Source organism: Chanodichthys erythropterus, chromosome 3 (assembly GCF_024489055.1).
Source record: "Chanodichthys erythropterus isolate Z2021 chromosome 3, ASM2448905v1, whole genome shotgun sequence".
NCBI lineage: Eukaryota > Metazoa > Chordata > Actinopteri > Cypriniformes > Xenocyprididae > Chanodichthys > Chanodichthys erythropterus.
In genome coordinates, this window is record NC_090223.1 from 52,319,312 (window position 1) to 52,335,257 (window position 15,946).

A 15,946-nucleotide genomic window follows, 5' to 3' on the forward strand; every position below is an offset into this window, starting at 1 on the left:
TTTAGCATTTCCATTCATCTCAATAGCAGCTAATAAGCTGGAACATGGAATAAAAGAAAAAAGAAAAAAAGAAAATGACTTTGTCATCTTTGTTTATAGACACTAAATTATCAATCATCTGAGCAGTAAAGACATACCATGTGACTGAATACTAACTAACCACAGGGAAAGGATGTCCTGATTAATACAGGCATCTGAATCCTTCAGCATAGTCTCTGACATAGCACATGTTTACTTATACCAAGACTAGCATATAGACGGGTGGATGACAGGTAGAAATAAGAATAATTCAAGAGAAAGAAAACAAACAGCAAAATGTAGCTACAGGCTGCTGCCAATTAGTGCTGATCCATTAAACCTGTATGTTACTTCCCCTCAATTAAACATTAAGGGAAAAAACTTTTGCATTTATTCACATTCAGTGAGATGTCTTGTGTGTTGGGAATATTCATACCTGCTGATGTGGCCAAACAAAAATGACTTGTCAACAATAGTACAAATAGTAAGCACAGACTTTAATGATGTACGCAAAATCGAGGGATCAAATGAAACAGTCTTTAATAGTATTCAAAATCCAACAGGTACACAGAGAACTCAGGAATAACACGGAGCAGAATACAACCAGGCTTGAACACAAATAATATCGGGCAAATGAACTAAGGAAACTCAGGGCTTATATACTTTGAGAAAGTAATCAAGAGAGAAACAGAACAGGTGCGTGGAATTAGGAACTATGGAAACTAATTAACAAACAGGGAAGCTAACTAGGTGATAAGGAGAACGGGAACAGAGCAAACAGAGTGTAAATAAAACTAAAACATAACATACACGTTATAATTTTAAATGTTTAGATAAAATATAAAATAATTTTTGTGTTGAGGATAATATTTGATACATCATATTTGGCTGTATCAAATTGAGCTTTTATGCCTCATATTAGGGATGTGCCCAAAACCCAATAGTTCAGAAAGAAAATGATGCAATCTATGAAGCACTTAAAGGGACTTGATGATTTAAAAAATATGAGATGGGAGGAAAAATACAATGCTTTTGTATTCTCTTGAAATTATATAATTGGATTATTATGTTGTATATAAATTGCGGGCATCAAGGAGATGCTATTAATATGGAAGCTATTAAAATTGCTTTTGAATGCAAGCTCACCTTTTTACTTTCACTTTCCAATTTACGATCATGTGTACTCTGAACGATGGTACTGACCTATCGTTTCACAAGATAATATGTTTGTCAGTGACGCTCAGGATCCGACATTATCTTGTCAGTTATCTCTCTTCATGTCATAAGTGAAGTCTGATGTACTATAATGTAACATGTTCCAGGATCAACATCTTTGTTGATCCTGGAACAACATTCCATTCAATCAGATTTGAGGGAAAATTTCACAGTTTATGTCAAGTTTAGGCTTACAATCGGGGGGACCTAAAATGCAATGCAATACAATGATGATTGAGAGATTATTAAATAAATATTCCTCAAAATCCTATGGATTTGATCATACTCACAAATAATGGATAATTAAGTAAACCTACATTGTTCCAATCCAGCAAGTGTTCATCTTGAAATATAACAATATAATTTTTTCTTATGTTTGCTTGATTAAAAAAAAAAAAAAAAAAATCAGTAAAGATTTCACTGCAAAAAGACTTGTGAACCATGACATGTACCTTGCTATACTTAAAGACCTTTTACTCGCTAAATGGGTATAAACTATCAATCAGATGACAGAAAACTTTCAGTAGTTTTGATGACAAGTTTTGAATATGTTGATAATTATAAGCCTCAGAAATATATGTATAAAATATGATATAGTAGGTTTAATGTGGCTTCTACAGATCTGATGTTATACTTTTCTTTTCTTGTTTTTTTAGCAAGTAAGTAAGTAATTTTGACATGATGTGTTTGATAAATGAATAAATATTAATGTTTTGACTGGACATGCCAATAGTGCACTTGAATTATGTATATATATATATATATATATATATATATATATATATATATATATATATATATATATATATATATATATATATATATATATATATATATATATATATATTGCCTAAAGTTTTGGGGCACCTGCCTTTACATGCACATGAACTTTAATGACATCCCGTTCTTAATCTGTAGGGATATGGAGTTGGCTCACCCTTTGCACAGCTTCAACTCTTCTGGGAAGGCTTTCTACAAGGTTTATGAGTGTGTTTAGGGGAATTTTTGACCATTCTTCTAGAAGCACATTTGTGAGGTCAGGCAGTGATGTTGACAAGAAGGCCTGGCTCACAGTCTCCGCTCTAATTCATCTCAAATGTGTTCTATCAGGTTGAGGTCAGGACTCTGTGCAGGCCAGTCAGGTTCCTCCACACCAAACTCACTCATCAATGTCTTTATGGACCTTGCTTTGTGCTCTGGAACGCAGTCATTTTGGACAAGGAAGGGGCCATCCCCAAACTGTTCCCACAAAGTTGGGAGCATGAAATCGTTCAAAATGTTTTGATATGCTGAAGCATTAAGAGTTCCTTTCATTGGAACTAAGGGGCCAAGCCCAACCCCTGAAAAACAACCCCACACCATACACTTGGCGCAGTGCAGTCAGGCAAGTACCGCTCTCCTGGCAACCACCAAACCCAGACTCGACCATTGGATTGTCAGACAGAGAAGCATGGTTTGTCACTCCAGAGAACATGTCTCCACTGCTCTAGAGTCCAGTGGCAACGTACTTTACACCACTGCATCCGACACTTTGTATTGCACTTGGTGATGTAAAGCTTGGATGCAGCTGCTCGACCATGGAACATTTCATGAAGCTCTCTACACACTGTTCTTGAGCTAATCTGAAGGCCACATGAAGTTTGGAGGTCTGTAGCTATTGACTCTGCAGAAAGTTGGTGACTTCTGTGCACTGTGCGCCTCACTGTGCGCCTGACCCCGCTCTGTTATTTTACGTGGCTTACCACTTTGTGGCTAAGTTGCTGTTGTTCCCAATTGCTTCCACTTTGTTATTATACCACTAACAGTTGACCGTGGAATATTTAATAGTGAGGAAATTTCACATATGGACTTATTGCACAGGTGGCAACCTGGTACCACACTTAAATTCACTGAGCTCCTGTGAGCGACCCATTCTTTCACAAATGATTGTAGAAGATGTGTTTGTGTGTGTGTGTGTGTGTGTGTGTGTGTGTGTGGTTATAACTTCTAAACTCCTAATTAGTTGTTAAGTTTAGGTATTGGGTAGGAATTGGATAGGATTAAGTGATGTAGAGTAAAGGCATGCAGAACAAGGCATTAATATGTGCTTTATAAGTACTAATAAATAGTCAATATCCTAGAAATATGCATGCTAATAATCAGCTAGTTATTAATTATTAGTATTTGATCCTAAAGTGTTACCAAAAATGTATATAAAACATAACATTATAATGTTACATGTTTCCAAAATTAAAAAAAAAAAAAAATTATATTGTCATTGTACTGAAGCAAATTGTTGAACTGTTTAAAAAACAAAAACAAACAAACAAACAAACAAAAAAAAACATCTTAATTGTGACTGTAACCGTAGTTTGCTGAGAAGGGAAGGGAACACAATGCTGCATATGAATTGATGACGCTTTGGGAACGCCTTTGTGTGATTGTGTCTGAAGCACATGTTCAACAAATTAGAATGTCATTGGTGCAATGTCACCCCATGATGTGTGTCAGTGTACCATGGAAGCAATAAAGGATACCAACAGGGTCAGCTTCTGATTGGCTGAAATAAGTTGCTCACATGCATTCCAGAAGTATGGCAAGATGACCCAGCATCTCATTCAGGGAAACATGGTTACAATCATAACCAAACCATTTCCTTTTGAGAGAACTCTACTCTGCTTCTAAATTGATGATGCTATGGGATCGGAATACCCACTTTGCCATACTGATGAAATGCCTGTCCTAGTGTGAATCACCTGAGCACAGCTTAGGTCGAAAGCACTTGAGACCCTGGTGTAGAGTCCAAATCTAGGCTGTAAATTCTGATGAATGTGTTTGGAGAGGCCCAGCCCACTGCATCACACACCTCTTGGAAGGAAACTCCTCACAGTAAAGTCTTACATACCACCATACTTCTAGTAGAGTGGGCCCTCGCAGCCAGAGATGAAGGAAGGTCACACACCTCATAGGCCGTAGAGATAGTGATAGAGATCATCTCCTCTAATGCAAAAAGGTCCACTTCTGCCTTGCCAAACTTCCAAATCAGCTTCACCATCTCAGGGTGGAGTCTCCATTCCTCAGGCCTCAGCCCTTGCATCGTCAGGATGTCCGCTCCCTGATTCAGGTACCTAGTGATCTAGACTGTTCTCAGGGAGAGCAGCTTGCCCTGAGCCCACAGAAGGATCTGGAGTGCCAGTTTGCAAAGAGGGCACAACCACAGACGCCCCTGGTGATTTATGTTTAGAGTTAAATCCTAATCCCAAGCACTTTATGTGGGCGAGGATGACATCTTGATGCCAAATCACCATCTCCTCTGACTGTGCTAGAATCAACCAGTCATCGATGTAATTGAGAACACGGACATCCTGGAGTCACAACAGAGCCTGAAGCAAGAACCTGATATGCTTCACCCCCAAAAGTGAACCTGAGAAACTTCCTGTGTTAAGAAAAGATGTATATGGAAGTATGTGTCCTATTGTGAAAAAACAGTCCTTTGATCTGACTTGAGTCAAGACAAGACTCATGATTAATATCTTGAACCTGTACATCCTTGAGTACAGTCTAACTGCTGAAGATCCAAGATGGGATGCAACCCCCCATCCTTCTTGGTAACTATGATGTACTGGCTATAAAACCCAGAGTCTCTTACAGGACGAGGAAAAGGAACTTTCACCAAGAGAAACTGAACCTCCTGTTACAGCACCTGAGCCTGCTTAGGGCTGACTACCTGGACAAGAGTCAAACTGAATTCTGTACCCCCTTTCAATATTCTGCAAGACCCATCGAGACGTTTGAAGTTTCAAAAAGAACAAAAAGTCTACTAAGCGAATCAGTGTTTTGAGACTGACGTCTGGTGCATCCTGAGTAGTATGCCCGAAGCCCTGAAGCGGATGGCTGGCAGGGAACAACTGAAGACATGGCTCTATAACCCGCCTCGGAGGGGCAAGCCTCCTAGTGCAGCAACTGATTTGTTTAGACACTGAGCAATGAGCTTGCTGGAAGCTTGCTTTTAGTTTAAAAGCCCTGATGTGTTTGCCTTCAGACCACCTTGTATCTCCTATATCAGATTTTTCTTCAGAGTCTGTGAGTGAAATTGATCCCTTAAAAAATAACAAACAAGCAGATAAGATAAATGAAACCACAGTTTGGTACATATCTCGAGTGTAATGAAATTCCTGAAATATTTATATATGAAATGTGTATGCATTATGTAGTATGAATTGTGTTAATGTTAATGTAATTGTGTTAATGTTAATGTACAAATGTTTTTTTTTTTAGTTTTTTTTATTTTATAATACATAGATATGTGTCCTTAATAGTGACATACCAAACCAATCTGACCGAATTACAAGCTGAAGTGTGAGAGATGTAAACTATTACTCAGCTTGGTGGAATTAGCTAGTTTAGTTACAGTATCTATCCTTATCTAGTTGGTAGTTACATTAAAGCTGTGGATTGTCAGAACCGCTGCATGCAATTTCTGTTGTTAACTTCAGCTTTATGGAAGTTCAGATTTTCATCCCTTTTATTTCAGACATATTGACTTAATCTTGATATATAGCTTTTTTGGCAGTAAAATTGACATTCATTATATTACGATTCATTTATTCCACTGGAAACAAATTGCTTGTATTGGCAATTCTAGTAGGTTATCCTGGTATCCTCTGCTTACAGACAATTTGCATGATGTGCACAGTAGACATACTATTCTGCAGAAATATTGGTATGTATGTGAGTAATATGGTAATATGTTATGGTAATGCAAGTTCTGAACATAGCCTCTTTTCCCTTTTTCAGATCCTGGTGCATGTTGGCTTTCTGACAGAGGAATCTGGTGATGTGTTCAGTCCAAAAGTGCTGAAAGGTGGGCCACTTGGAGAGATGGTCCAATGGGCAGACATCCTTACCACCCTTCATGTGCTGGGACATAACCTCAAGATTTCACTCTCAGTAAAAGAACTGCAGGGGTGAGTCTTGTGATAATGCTGCTCAGTCTCCAGTCATGTTACCATAATTAATATCCATAGGCCAACTCCCTTGGTACTATTTATTATTTGATGACCTGTGCAGATGCACTTCAGCTGCAATGTTTTGATGGTGACATTGAGATCTGCTCAGTTTTGGTGGACTAGATCTGCTACACTGCTGCTGAATGAGTAAAGGCTGCCAAACTGCCAAAAAATGTATATAAATACTGTGAATAGAATGTGAGCTGCTGCAAGGAAGTATGGGAAAACCCCCTTGCAGATCTAGGCTGGTGGTGCTGGGGAAGGTAGAGGACTAGGAAAATTCCCATAGTGCATTGCACTGAGTTGAGCTGGTTCAGGCAGAAATAAATAAGTTAAGTAGATAGAACAAACAGATCAATTGGCCAAAGCTGTTAGCTTTAAAAGAACCAATGAGATGCTCGGAAGAGTTTCATGAGTGAACCCTACGGATTCAGAGGGACAAAAGTTTGGAATAATTATTTTATTTTTATTTTTTAATGTTTTGGAAAGGCTCTTATGCTCAGCAAGGCTGCATTTATTTGATTACAAATAAAAACTGTTGCCAAATTTTATAATACTACTTTTTTTAATTGTATTTTAATAAATACCTCATCTTAGGTATCAAGTGAGCCAGAATTTGAATGCGTGCATGCAATCAGTCAGACCGTGTAAACCGTGTAAACCGTGTAAACATGTAGATGAGCTCACAATAGAAAAAAAATAAATAAATAATAAAAATAAATAAATAAATAAATATATATATATATATATATATATATATATATATATATATATATATATATATATATATATATATATATATATGCGCTGGTGATTGCTTTGATAAATTGCAGGGAGAAAAAAGAGGCAATGTCGAACATTGAACTTTACTGTCTCTGGATGCTCCTAGTGAATTTAAATTGGTTGAAAAACTGAAGCACCATGACAACAGGTTTCTATGTAGCTTCAGGCTGGATAACAACTAGTTTTACCTTCTCCTGTGCAAAGCTGTACATTTTTCTTTGTCTTCTTATTCTGATGTAACATACAGATGTGAAACTTTAAATAGAATGCATACCCCTTAGCTTTTTATTTTATTACCAACACTTATTATCCACTATCAAAATATTAAACTTTAAAATATCAGTTTAAAGGGATAGTTCACCCAAAAATGAAAATTGGATGTTGATCTGCTTACCCCCAGGGCATCCAAGATGTAGGTGCCTTTGTTTCTTCAGTAGAACACAAATGATGATTTTTAACTCCAACCGTTGCCGTCTGTCAGTCTTATAATGCGAGTGAATGGTAACACAATTTATAAGAGTCAAAAAATATGCATAGACAAATCCAAATTAAACCCTATGGCTCATGGCGGCGCATTGATGTCCTAAGACACGAAACGATCGGTTTGTGCAAGAAAACAAACAATATTTATATAATTTTTTACCTCTAATACACCACAATGTCCAACTGCGTTCAGTATTCGGTTAGTGAGGTCTGATCGCGCTCTGACAACGGAAGTGATGTCTCGCGCATATACTTCAATGAGTGCTAGACATCACTTCCGTTGTCAGAGCGCGATCAGACCTCACTAAGCGAATGCTGAACACAGTTTGACATAGTGGTGTATTAGAGGTAAAAAATGATATAAATAATGTTCGGTTTCTTGCACAAACCGATCGTTTCGTGTCTTAGGACATCAATGTGTCGTCACGAGCCGCAGGGTTTAATTTGGATTTGTCTATGCATATTTTTTGACTCATAAATTGTGTTACCATTGACTCGCATTATAAGACGGCAACGGTTGGAGCTAAAAATCATCATTTGTTTTCTACTGAAGAAACAAAGTCACCTACATCTTGGATGCCCTGGGAGTAAGCAGATAAACATAAAATTTTCATTTTTAGGTGAACTATCCCTTTAAGTTACTGATAATTCAAGTGTCAATATAGCATATACACAACCAAATTTGTGTAAATATGTGGTGACAAATAGTATAAAAATACAATGTACAGATATCACATGGGGCAAAATGCATTAACATTTTAAGAGAAATGCTATGCAAACATACTAGCGATGTCATTTGAACAGCGGGAAGATGCATGGACATTGATTTGTGTTGTTACCCAAGATCGCCATACAGATGGTGACACAAATGCAGATGTTTTCCACATTTTACAGCACATTTACTTCACAAATAACTGAGCTAAATATGAATTCAATGACAATAACCAGTACAAAAACTCAATATTAACTTAATCAGTTGCATGCACATTCAAGCTCTGTGGATATTCCTGTTCTTTTTATCACTGAATCAGTTACTTGGTGAGTCAAGAACAGTTGCAATTGTATCAGTCCAATTTGTAAATGAATCATTCAGTGTTATATGTGAACCAAATCAGCAGGTTCACACACTGGACACACTGTAACTAGTAATATCTACTCAATAAAATTGTGGCAACAGATTACAAGCAATATTATTAATTAAATTCAACATATAAGAATTGAGTTAGAATTAAGCAAATTAAGTCCTTAAAAGTCAACAATTTGTCAGTCAACAACAACCACAAACTGACATAAAAAGCAAAGAGTCAAACTGACCAACTAAATGACAAATATTTTTGTTTAAATTTTACTTAAATTTTACTCGTTTTAAATGGTTGACATTTAAGGAATTAATATGATTAATTCTAACTCAGTTGTTTAATTTAATTAATAATATTGCTTGTAATCTTTTGCCAAAATTTATATATATATATATATTGTATTACTTTTTACAGTGCATCTCTATTCTATCTAAGAATAGGGTGGCAATTTCTTCAGCTCAGAATAATGAGGAACGACATGTTTTTATGGGATGTAGAGGAATAAAATGTACTAGATTATTCTTTGGAATGTAGTAAAGTAACTTTTTCCCAAAATGAAACTACTCAGATAAAGTATAGATACTTGAAAAATGTACTTGAGTACAGTAGAAAAGTAGAAATACTTTGTTACTGTCCACCACTGTTTTCACAATACATTTCGTTTTGAAGTAGCTTTACAGAAAATGCTTGTTTCAATTTTACAGTTTAGGAAGTTTTCTATTCAAATTACTACCTCAATGTTAATATTATTATTCATTTTCTTTCTTGTTGTACACACATACACAAAAAAAAACATTCCAATCACAAAGTGTAAAATTGTCATTAGAAAGACATGCACATTTTCTAGTAATCATTGGCTGTGCTTCGAAGGGCAGCAGATGGAGTCAAAGTTGGAATTGTCTGAATGCCACATTACAATGCTTGACTGACAACATGGCACTGGAGGTAATGTTGTAATTGATGGTTTGCTCAACAGTTTAATGCACTGAGCCATCTAGATGCGAGTCATGTGAAAGGCCTTTACACAAGTGTCAGCCAGTCTCTAAACCAGGACAGTTCCATCAGCCCTTCTCTGATTAATGCTTCAATACACTGAAAGATTATGCCATTCTCACTCTCTAAAGTTCAGCTTTTGACTTTTGCCAATCTCGTTATCTGTCAAACCTGAAATGTGTGAAAATTGCCTTCAGTTACAGTTTTTGTGTTTAACTTGAAGACATTCTTCTTTAATCTGTTTTGTCAGAACATGTGAGGCGGCTGGAATTAATGCTCTTGCTGATCCATATCTCTGTCAGACTTCAAAATGCTGCTTTGAAGTTAGATGAAATGCAGTTTCTATAGTCTTTTCATAAGGAGGAAAAATGAATGCTTTTATTATGATCTGATAATTTGGGCAGTGAAATAACGAAACGTCTATGTGAGAGCCAAAACACTAACACTTTACAAAGTCTTTGTGTTCTAGTAGAGTCATTGGAAATCATCTGTATTTCTCTTTTGCTCAAGACACTGCTCAGAATCACTTGAGTGATTTATTTATTTATTTTTTCAAATAAATGGTTCCTCATCTCTTGCATTTGCCAACAGAAAAACCCCTAAGCTTAGCAGGGACCAGAGCCATATCTAGGGACCAAAATATCTCAGGCTGTGTTCCAAAACCCAGTAAGCCTTCTAAAGCAGCATCCAAACTAAAATAGAACTTCATAAGTCTCAACACAAGTGATTTCAAAAGAGTTTGATATTGCCATGTTGCTAAGCGAACTATGTAATGCTAAATACCGTTTCAGCGAATGTCAGTTCACTCGACAGCCATATTTGCGATGACTATTTTGGACATGCAAAAATATTCCTATCTACTTTAATGGCACAATATGCAAAACTTGTTGCAAAACTAATATTTAAATATATAATTATCATATTTTTATTATAATATTTCTTATGCTCAAAAAACAATAAAAAAGTTAATCTTGCCAATGTACGTGCAGTCACACGCATGCATCTCAGGACACTGATTGTTTCTATGAGCTTCTATCCACAGTTGATGACTTTATCAATAGGCAGTTGACTCTTTTATTTAGAGGGCGGGAAGCCCTACATATTGCATCCCCTTCGTTGTAGTATAAGTGAACCATTTCGATATATTTAGGCTGCATTGCATACTCTCTTTAGTAGGTACTTATTTTGAATAAGTAATTACTTCAGCACTAAAAAAGTATGTTCTATATAGTATGAATGTGGGTAGTATGAATGTAATGTGAATGTATATTTGCCATGTTGTCAGTATCATGTTACCTACCAGCATCAGTCGCGTCACTTCACTGCCATTCACAAATCTGCCACTGACAAATCTTCATGGGATAGTAAAGTGTTTATCTATTTCTGGCGAAATTCTGAATAGAAGATGGTACATGGTAGAAGACATTCTAATTTACACTGGAAATGTGTCTATAATGCTTTACAAGGCAGTCTATGTAGGCAGCTCAGTAGGTTTATGAACACAGCCACATTGGGACAGCCTCATTTGACTTGGGCCAGTAAGAAACTACATAACAACCATCCAGAGTGCCCTAGAAACCACATAGCAACCATCCAGAACACCTTAGCAACTGCATAGTAACGACATAGCAACCATCCATGACACGCTAACATCACTTCTCTATTTCTCTCAGTGGAATATTTCAGAAAAGTCTGGTGTGTCTTGATTCTAGCTCCATGTCTTGACTCTCTGAAATTATCAGACACACACTCAACCTCTCTGATGAATCTCACTAAGGCAACATGCTCTGATTGGCTTCCCCTCTTGACTGCTTACTTCATGTCTCTTCTCTGTAGGGAATAGACAGATGTCTGTTCTCCAGCTGTTGCAGAGGTTTATGATACTCTCTCCTCCACAGCAGCTGCTGTCCCTCTATTCTCATCTTTATTCCTGCTGGCTGTGTGCTGTCAGTGTCAAAGCAGAGCACAGATTCACAGCAAATACATGAAACTCTAAAGCTTCCTGTCAAAAGCCCAGCACACGCTACAAGGCAGAAGCTTGTCACCCTTTTATGTTTTAAAATGTCATGAAACTCCCCGTTTCAGCACAGGTCAGTTCTCACCGCAGTTATAACATTGTAAAAAAAAAAAAAAGGCATGCATGGAAACCTGTGGAATGAGGAAGGAGATTAGTTTAATTAGTTTTAAATTAGATTAGTTTTAAAATGCCGGAATGAGAGAATACTTCCTAGCCGTATCGGCCTGGAAAATCACAACTTTTCATTTTCTGTCAGTCTTAGTACACGATGTAACTACAGAAGAGTCAAATTTTAAATAGGAAAAAATATCGAAACTCTTTGGTCATTTTTTTAAGCGAGATGCTAATGGTCTAATCAGATTCAATGGACTATGCTAAGCTTTGCTAAAAGTGGTACCGCCAGACCCGGAGATGAGCTGAATGGATTTGAAAACGGTAAAACTCAACTGGGAGTTGGAAAATGAGCATGTTCCTTTAATTACATGATTCACAGATATAATCATCCTAATCTGTTAACACACTGACAGTAAGGATGGATTGTGTTTGTGATGTTGAGTTTATCAGCGTCAGACTGTGTTGTGTTTCACATGAGCATCAGTCCACCTCTCCATAAATCTAGAAATCCTCCCGTAATAAATGACCGTTGCACACAAACATTTCAAAGGTGTCAGAGATTGACTGAAAGCTTGTAGCTCTGTCAGCATCGAGGGAGAGCACCATATTTTTTTCCACCATGCATGCAAACACATGTGACCTATGTGTGTTATAAAGTATTTGAAGTACCTGTCGAATGAAAAGGTCATGTGACATCATGAATAATTATAAGACAGTGCCTTTGCACAGGACAAGGCAGTGCAGCCTCATGAATAATTATGAGACACCAATGACATAGACAAGCACATACTGTATACATTCTGTGATGTTGATTCAGTGCTCATTTCAAACACAGAAGACCAGAAACCCCTGAAATGCACCCCAGTTGATCAAAATCACTGGCTAGTTACGTAGTTTAACTAATAACATTAGGCCATATCCATAAGTATAACACCATGGCATCAACAATACAGCCACTTGCTAACCTCCAACGATACAGTGGCTATATATGTGAACACCCCATGAGAGGTTTAATGGCAGTAAGGGACTGTATTATAGACATCATTATGTGAATGACATGGATTCCCAGGCATCTGCAGATATCAGGTTCAGTTAGAGGGAGGGCAGAGCACAGCTTGCAGACACAGTTTGTCACCAAGCCATAATGCCGTGTCTTACAAGATGCCAGAGGTGAGAAAAGAGACAAAGACAGCTGTCACGTCCCATCGGGGATCTCTTGTACAACAGACTGGTAATTATTCAGCATCAGTATTAGCTAGAGAGAAATGAAATTAAGATTAACGCAGTGGTAATGTCATCTATTACATTTCATTTTGCCTTAGAAAGTGAAGCAGACTCACACCAGTGTCTATCTGATTTTTATTCCTGTTAGCACCCTTTCTCCTGTCATACTCAAGGGAAAATGAGCCGGTGGCAGGCATAAATGGGGTCTCTCCTACCGTGAGGGGACAGCAGTTTAAAAACTGTCATGCACTGCACTTTGAATTAGAGGAGCATATGTCTGCACCGCAGCACTGCGGCATCATCAGTTGTGCATTTCAAATCACCACTGTCTTTCACTGTGAGGAATGTTAATGATGTACATAATTTAAAGTAATAGTTCAGCGAGAAATAAAAATTCTGTCATCATTTACTCACCCTCATGCCGCTCTGAGCCGGCATTACTTTCTTTTTTCTGTGGAACCTAAAAGGCAGAAAAAAAAAAAAAAAATGCAGATATACCATTCAAAGGTTTAAAGTGCCCCTATTATGGCATTCTATTTTTTGTTTTGGGAGTCCCCAACAACATGTTTAAAAGCATGGTCAAAAAACACTTTCATTGTCTTATAATATGCATTTATTTTTATCTTATTTGCTCAACGACTCCCAAACGATTTGCTTAATGATTAATTTTTCCAAACCCCTCGTTTGCGTGACTCTAATCTGCGGTGATTGGTCACTTCTGCTGGTTAACACGGAGTACAGTATACAGTGCTTGCATCATTTACATTGTATTATAATAATGATGGTGCTCCTCTGTTCTAAAAATAAAGACTCAGAGAGGAAATAAGTAGTTTTGTGTTTATGTTAGCGAACCTAGCCCACAGCTCGGTATGTGTTAGCCCAACACAGAAACATATTGATAAAGCACCGCAGTTGTACACCAACGTATTGCTCTATTCTTTATCATAACTCCAAGTAATAACAATGAAAAACATTTGACACATTTCTAGACAATTGTGAGTAAACACATATTGCCTATAGCTGATTAAATGGAGACCTACAAGCTGCACGAAGCGTACTGATTCCATTGATTCTTCACGTATTGGCAGTGTTTGAGGGGTTTCAAGTTTTCCCTGGAATCTGTGCGCACAATAATTGGGTGGGCAATATGCTAATATTTTGTTTTGATGTCACAACGAAACGGATTGAGATTCATTTTACAAACGACTCGTTTAATTGACTCAGAGTCGACTCTTACTTTTGAGAGACAATAACTTTATATATGGTGCACTTTCAGATTTAAAGGTGCCCTAGAACCAGTTTTTATAAGATGTAATATAAGTCTAAGGTGTACCCTGAATGTGTCTGTGAAGTTTCAGCTCAAAATACCCCATAGATTTTTTTTTAAATTATTTTTTTAACTGCCTATTTTGGGGCATCATTAACTATGCACCGATTCAGTGCATGGCCCCTTTAAATCATGCTCCCCCTGAGCTCTCGACAACAATACAGTGTGTTTACAAAGTTTACACAGCTAATATAACCCTCAAATGGATCTTTACAAGATGTTCGTCATGCATGCTGCATGTATGCGTCGGATCATGTAAGTATAGTATTTATTTGGATGTTTACATTTGATTCTGAATGAGTTTGATGGTGCTTTGTGGCTAAAGCTAACATTACACACTGTTGGAGAGATTTATAAAGACTGAAGTTGTGTTTATGAATTATACAGACTGCACGTGTTTAAAAATGAAAATAGCAACAGCTCTCTTGTCTCCGTGAATACAGTAAGAAACGATGGTAACTTTAACCACATTTAACAGTACATTAGCAACATGCTAACAAAATATTGAGAAAGACAATTTACAAATATCAGTAAAAATATCATGATATCATGGATCACGTCAGTTATTATTGCTCCATCTGCCATTTTAATAATGTTCTTGCTTGCTTACCTAGTGTGATGATTCAGCTGTGCACAGATCCAGACGTTATTACTGACTGCCCTCGTCTAATGCCTTGAACATGGGCTGGCATATGCAAATATTGGGGGCGTACATATTAAGGATCCTGACTGTTACGTAACAGTCAGTGTTATGTTGAGATTCGCCTGTTTTTCGGAGGTCTTTTAGAGTGCGTTCACACTTGTCATGTTTGGTTTGATTAAAACGAACCCTGGTGCGATTGCTCAGTTAGTGCGGTTCATTTGAACATATGTGAACGCTGCCATTCGAACCCTGGTGCGCACTAAACAAGCGGACCGAGACCGCTGAAAAGATGGGTCTCGGTCCGCTTCCAAACGAACTCTGGTGCGGTTCGAATGATATTTGAACGCAACACGGACCAAAGACATGTAACTGAACCAAAAACAGGAAGACGAGACCCTAAAAAGGACAGAATCATCACGCATGTTGGTTTTTCTCGTCATAGACGCGAGTTTGCCCATCACAGACATCAGACACGCGTCTCCATGCAGCAGATAATTTGTGTGTGTGACGGATGGATTCTCGCCGGTGTTTTGACTACTTTACACATTTTATAAGCTCTTCACGAGTTTCCAGCTGGCCAAAACACCATCACATGCAGGCTACACACCGCTACGCACACACAATGAGCGCATTTACCTCAGCAAACAGCATTGTTTTGGATGTTCGGTAAGTTCCGTCTCAAAATAGGCTATACGTCATAAAATCCGACCAATCATGTTGTGAATGTATCCTTATGCCTGAAGGTTCGGTATCGTTTGGTTCGGTGATAAAATTGCTGAATCTGAACGCTAACCGGACCAGGACTAAATGTTTTTTTTTTCTTCTTTGGTCCGGACCAAATGAACCAAACAAACCGAACTACAAGTGTGAACGCACCCTTAAACAAATGAGATTTACATAAGAAGGAGGAAGCAATGGAATATGAAACTCTTTTCCATGTCTTTTCCATGTACTGAACTCTTGTTATTCAATTATGCCAAGGTAAATTCAATTTTTGATTCTAGGGGACCTTTAAAACTTTTCAGGATGTTTTCATTTGCTTAGAGCTATGTTACACACTAC

At 37.5% G+C, this 15,946-nt stretch overlaps 1 protein-coding gene across 2 annotated transcripts in view; it reads left to right on the forward strand.

Moving 5' to 3' along the window:
- LOC137017955 (alpha-1,6-mannosylglycoprotein 6-beta-N-acetylglucosaminyltransferase B-like) overlaps nucleotides 1-15,946 on the forward strand; it is a 138,164-nt gene that overhangs the window by 75,683 nt on the left and 46,535 nt on the right. For both annotated transcript variants that reach the window (XM_067382761.1, XM_067382760.1), the window contains exon 8: nucleotides 6,010-6,179. In XM_067382761.1, coding sequence (XP_067238862.1) covers nucleotides 6,010-6,179 — 170 coding nt within the window. The remainder of the gene's footprint in view (nucleotides 1-6,009; nucleotides 6,180-15,946) is intronic.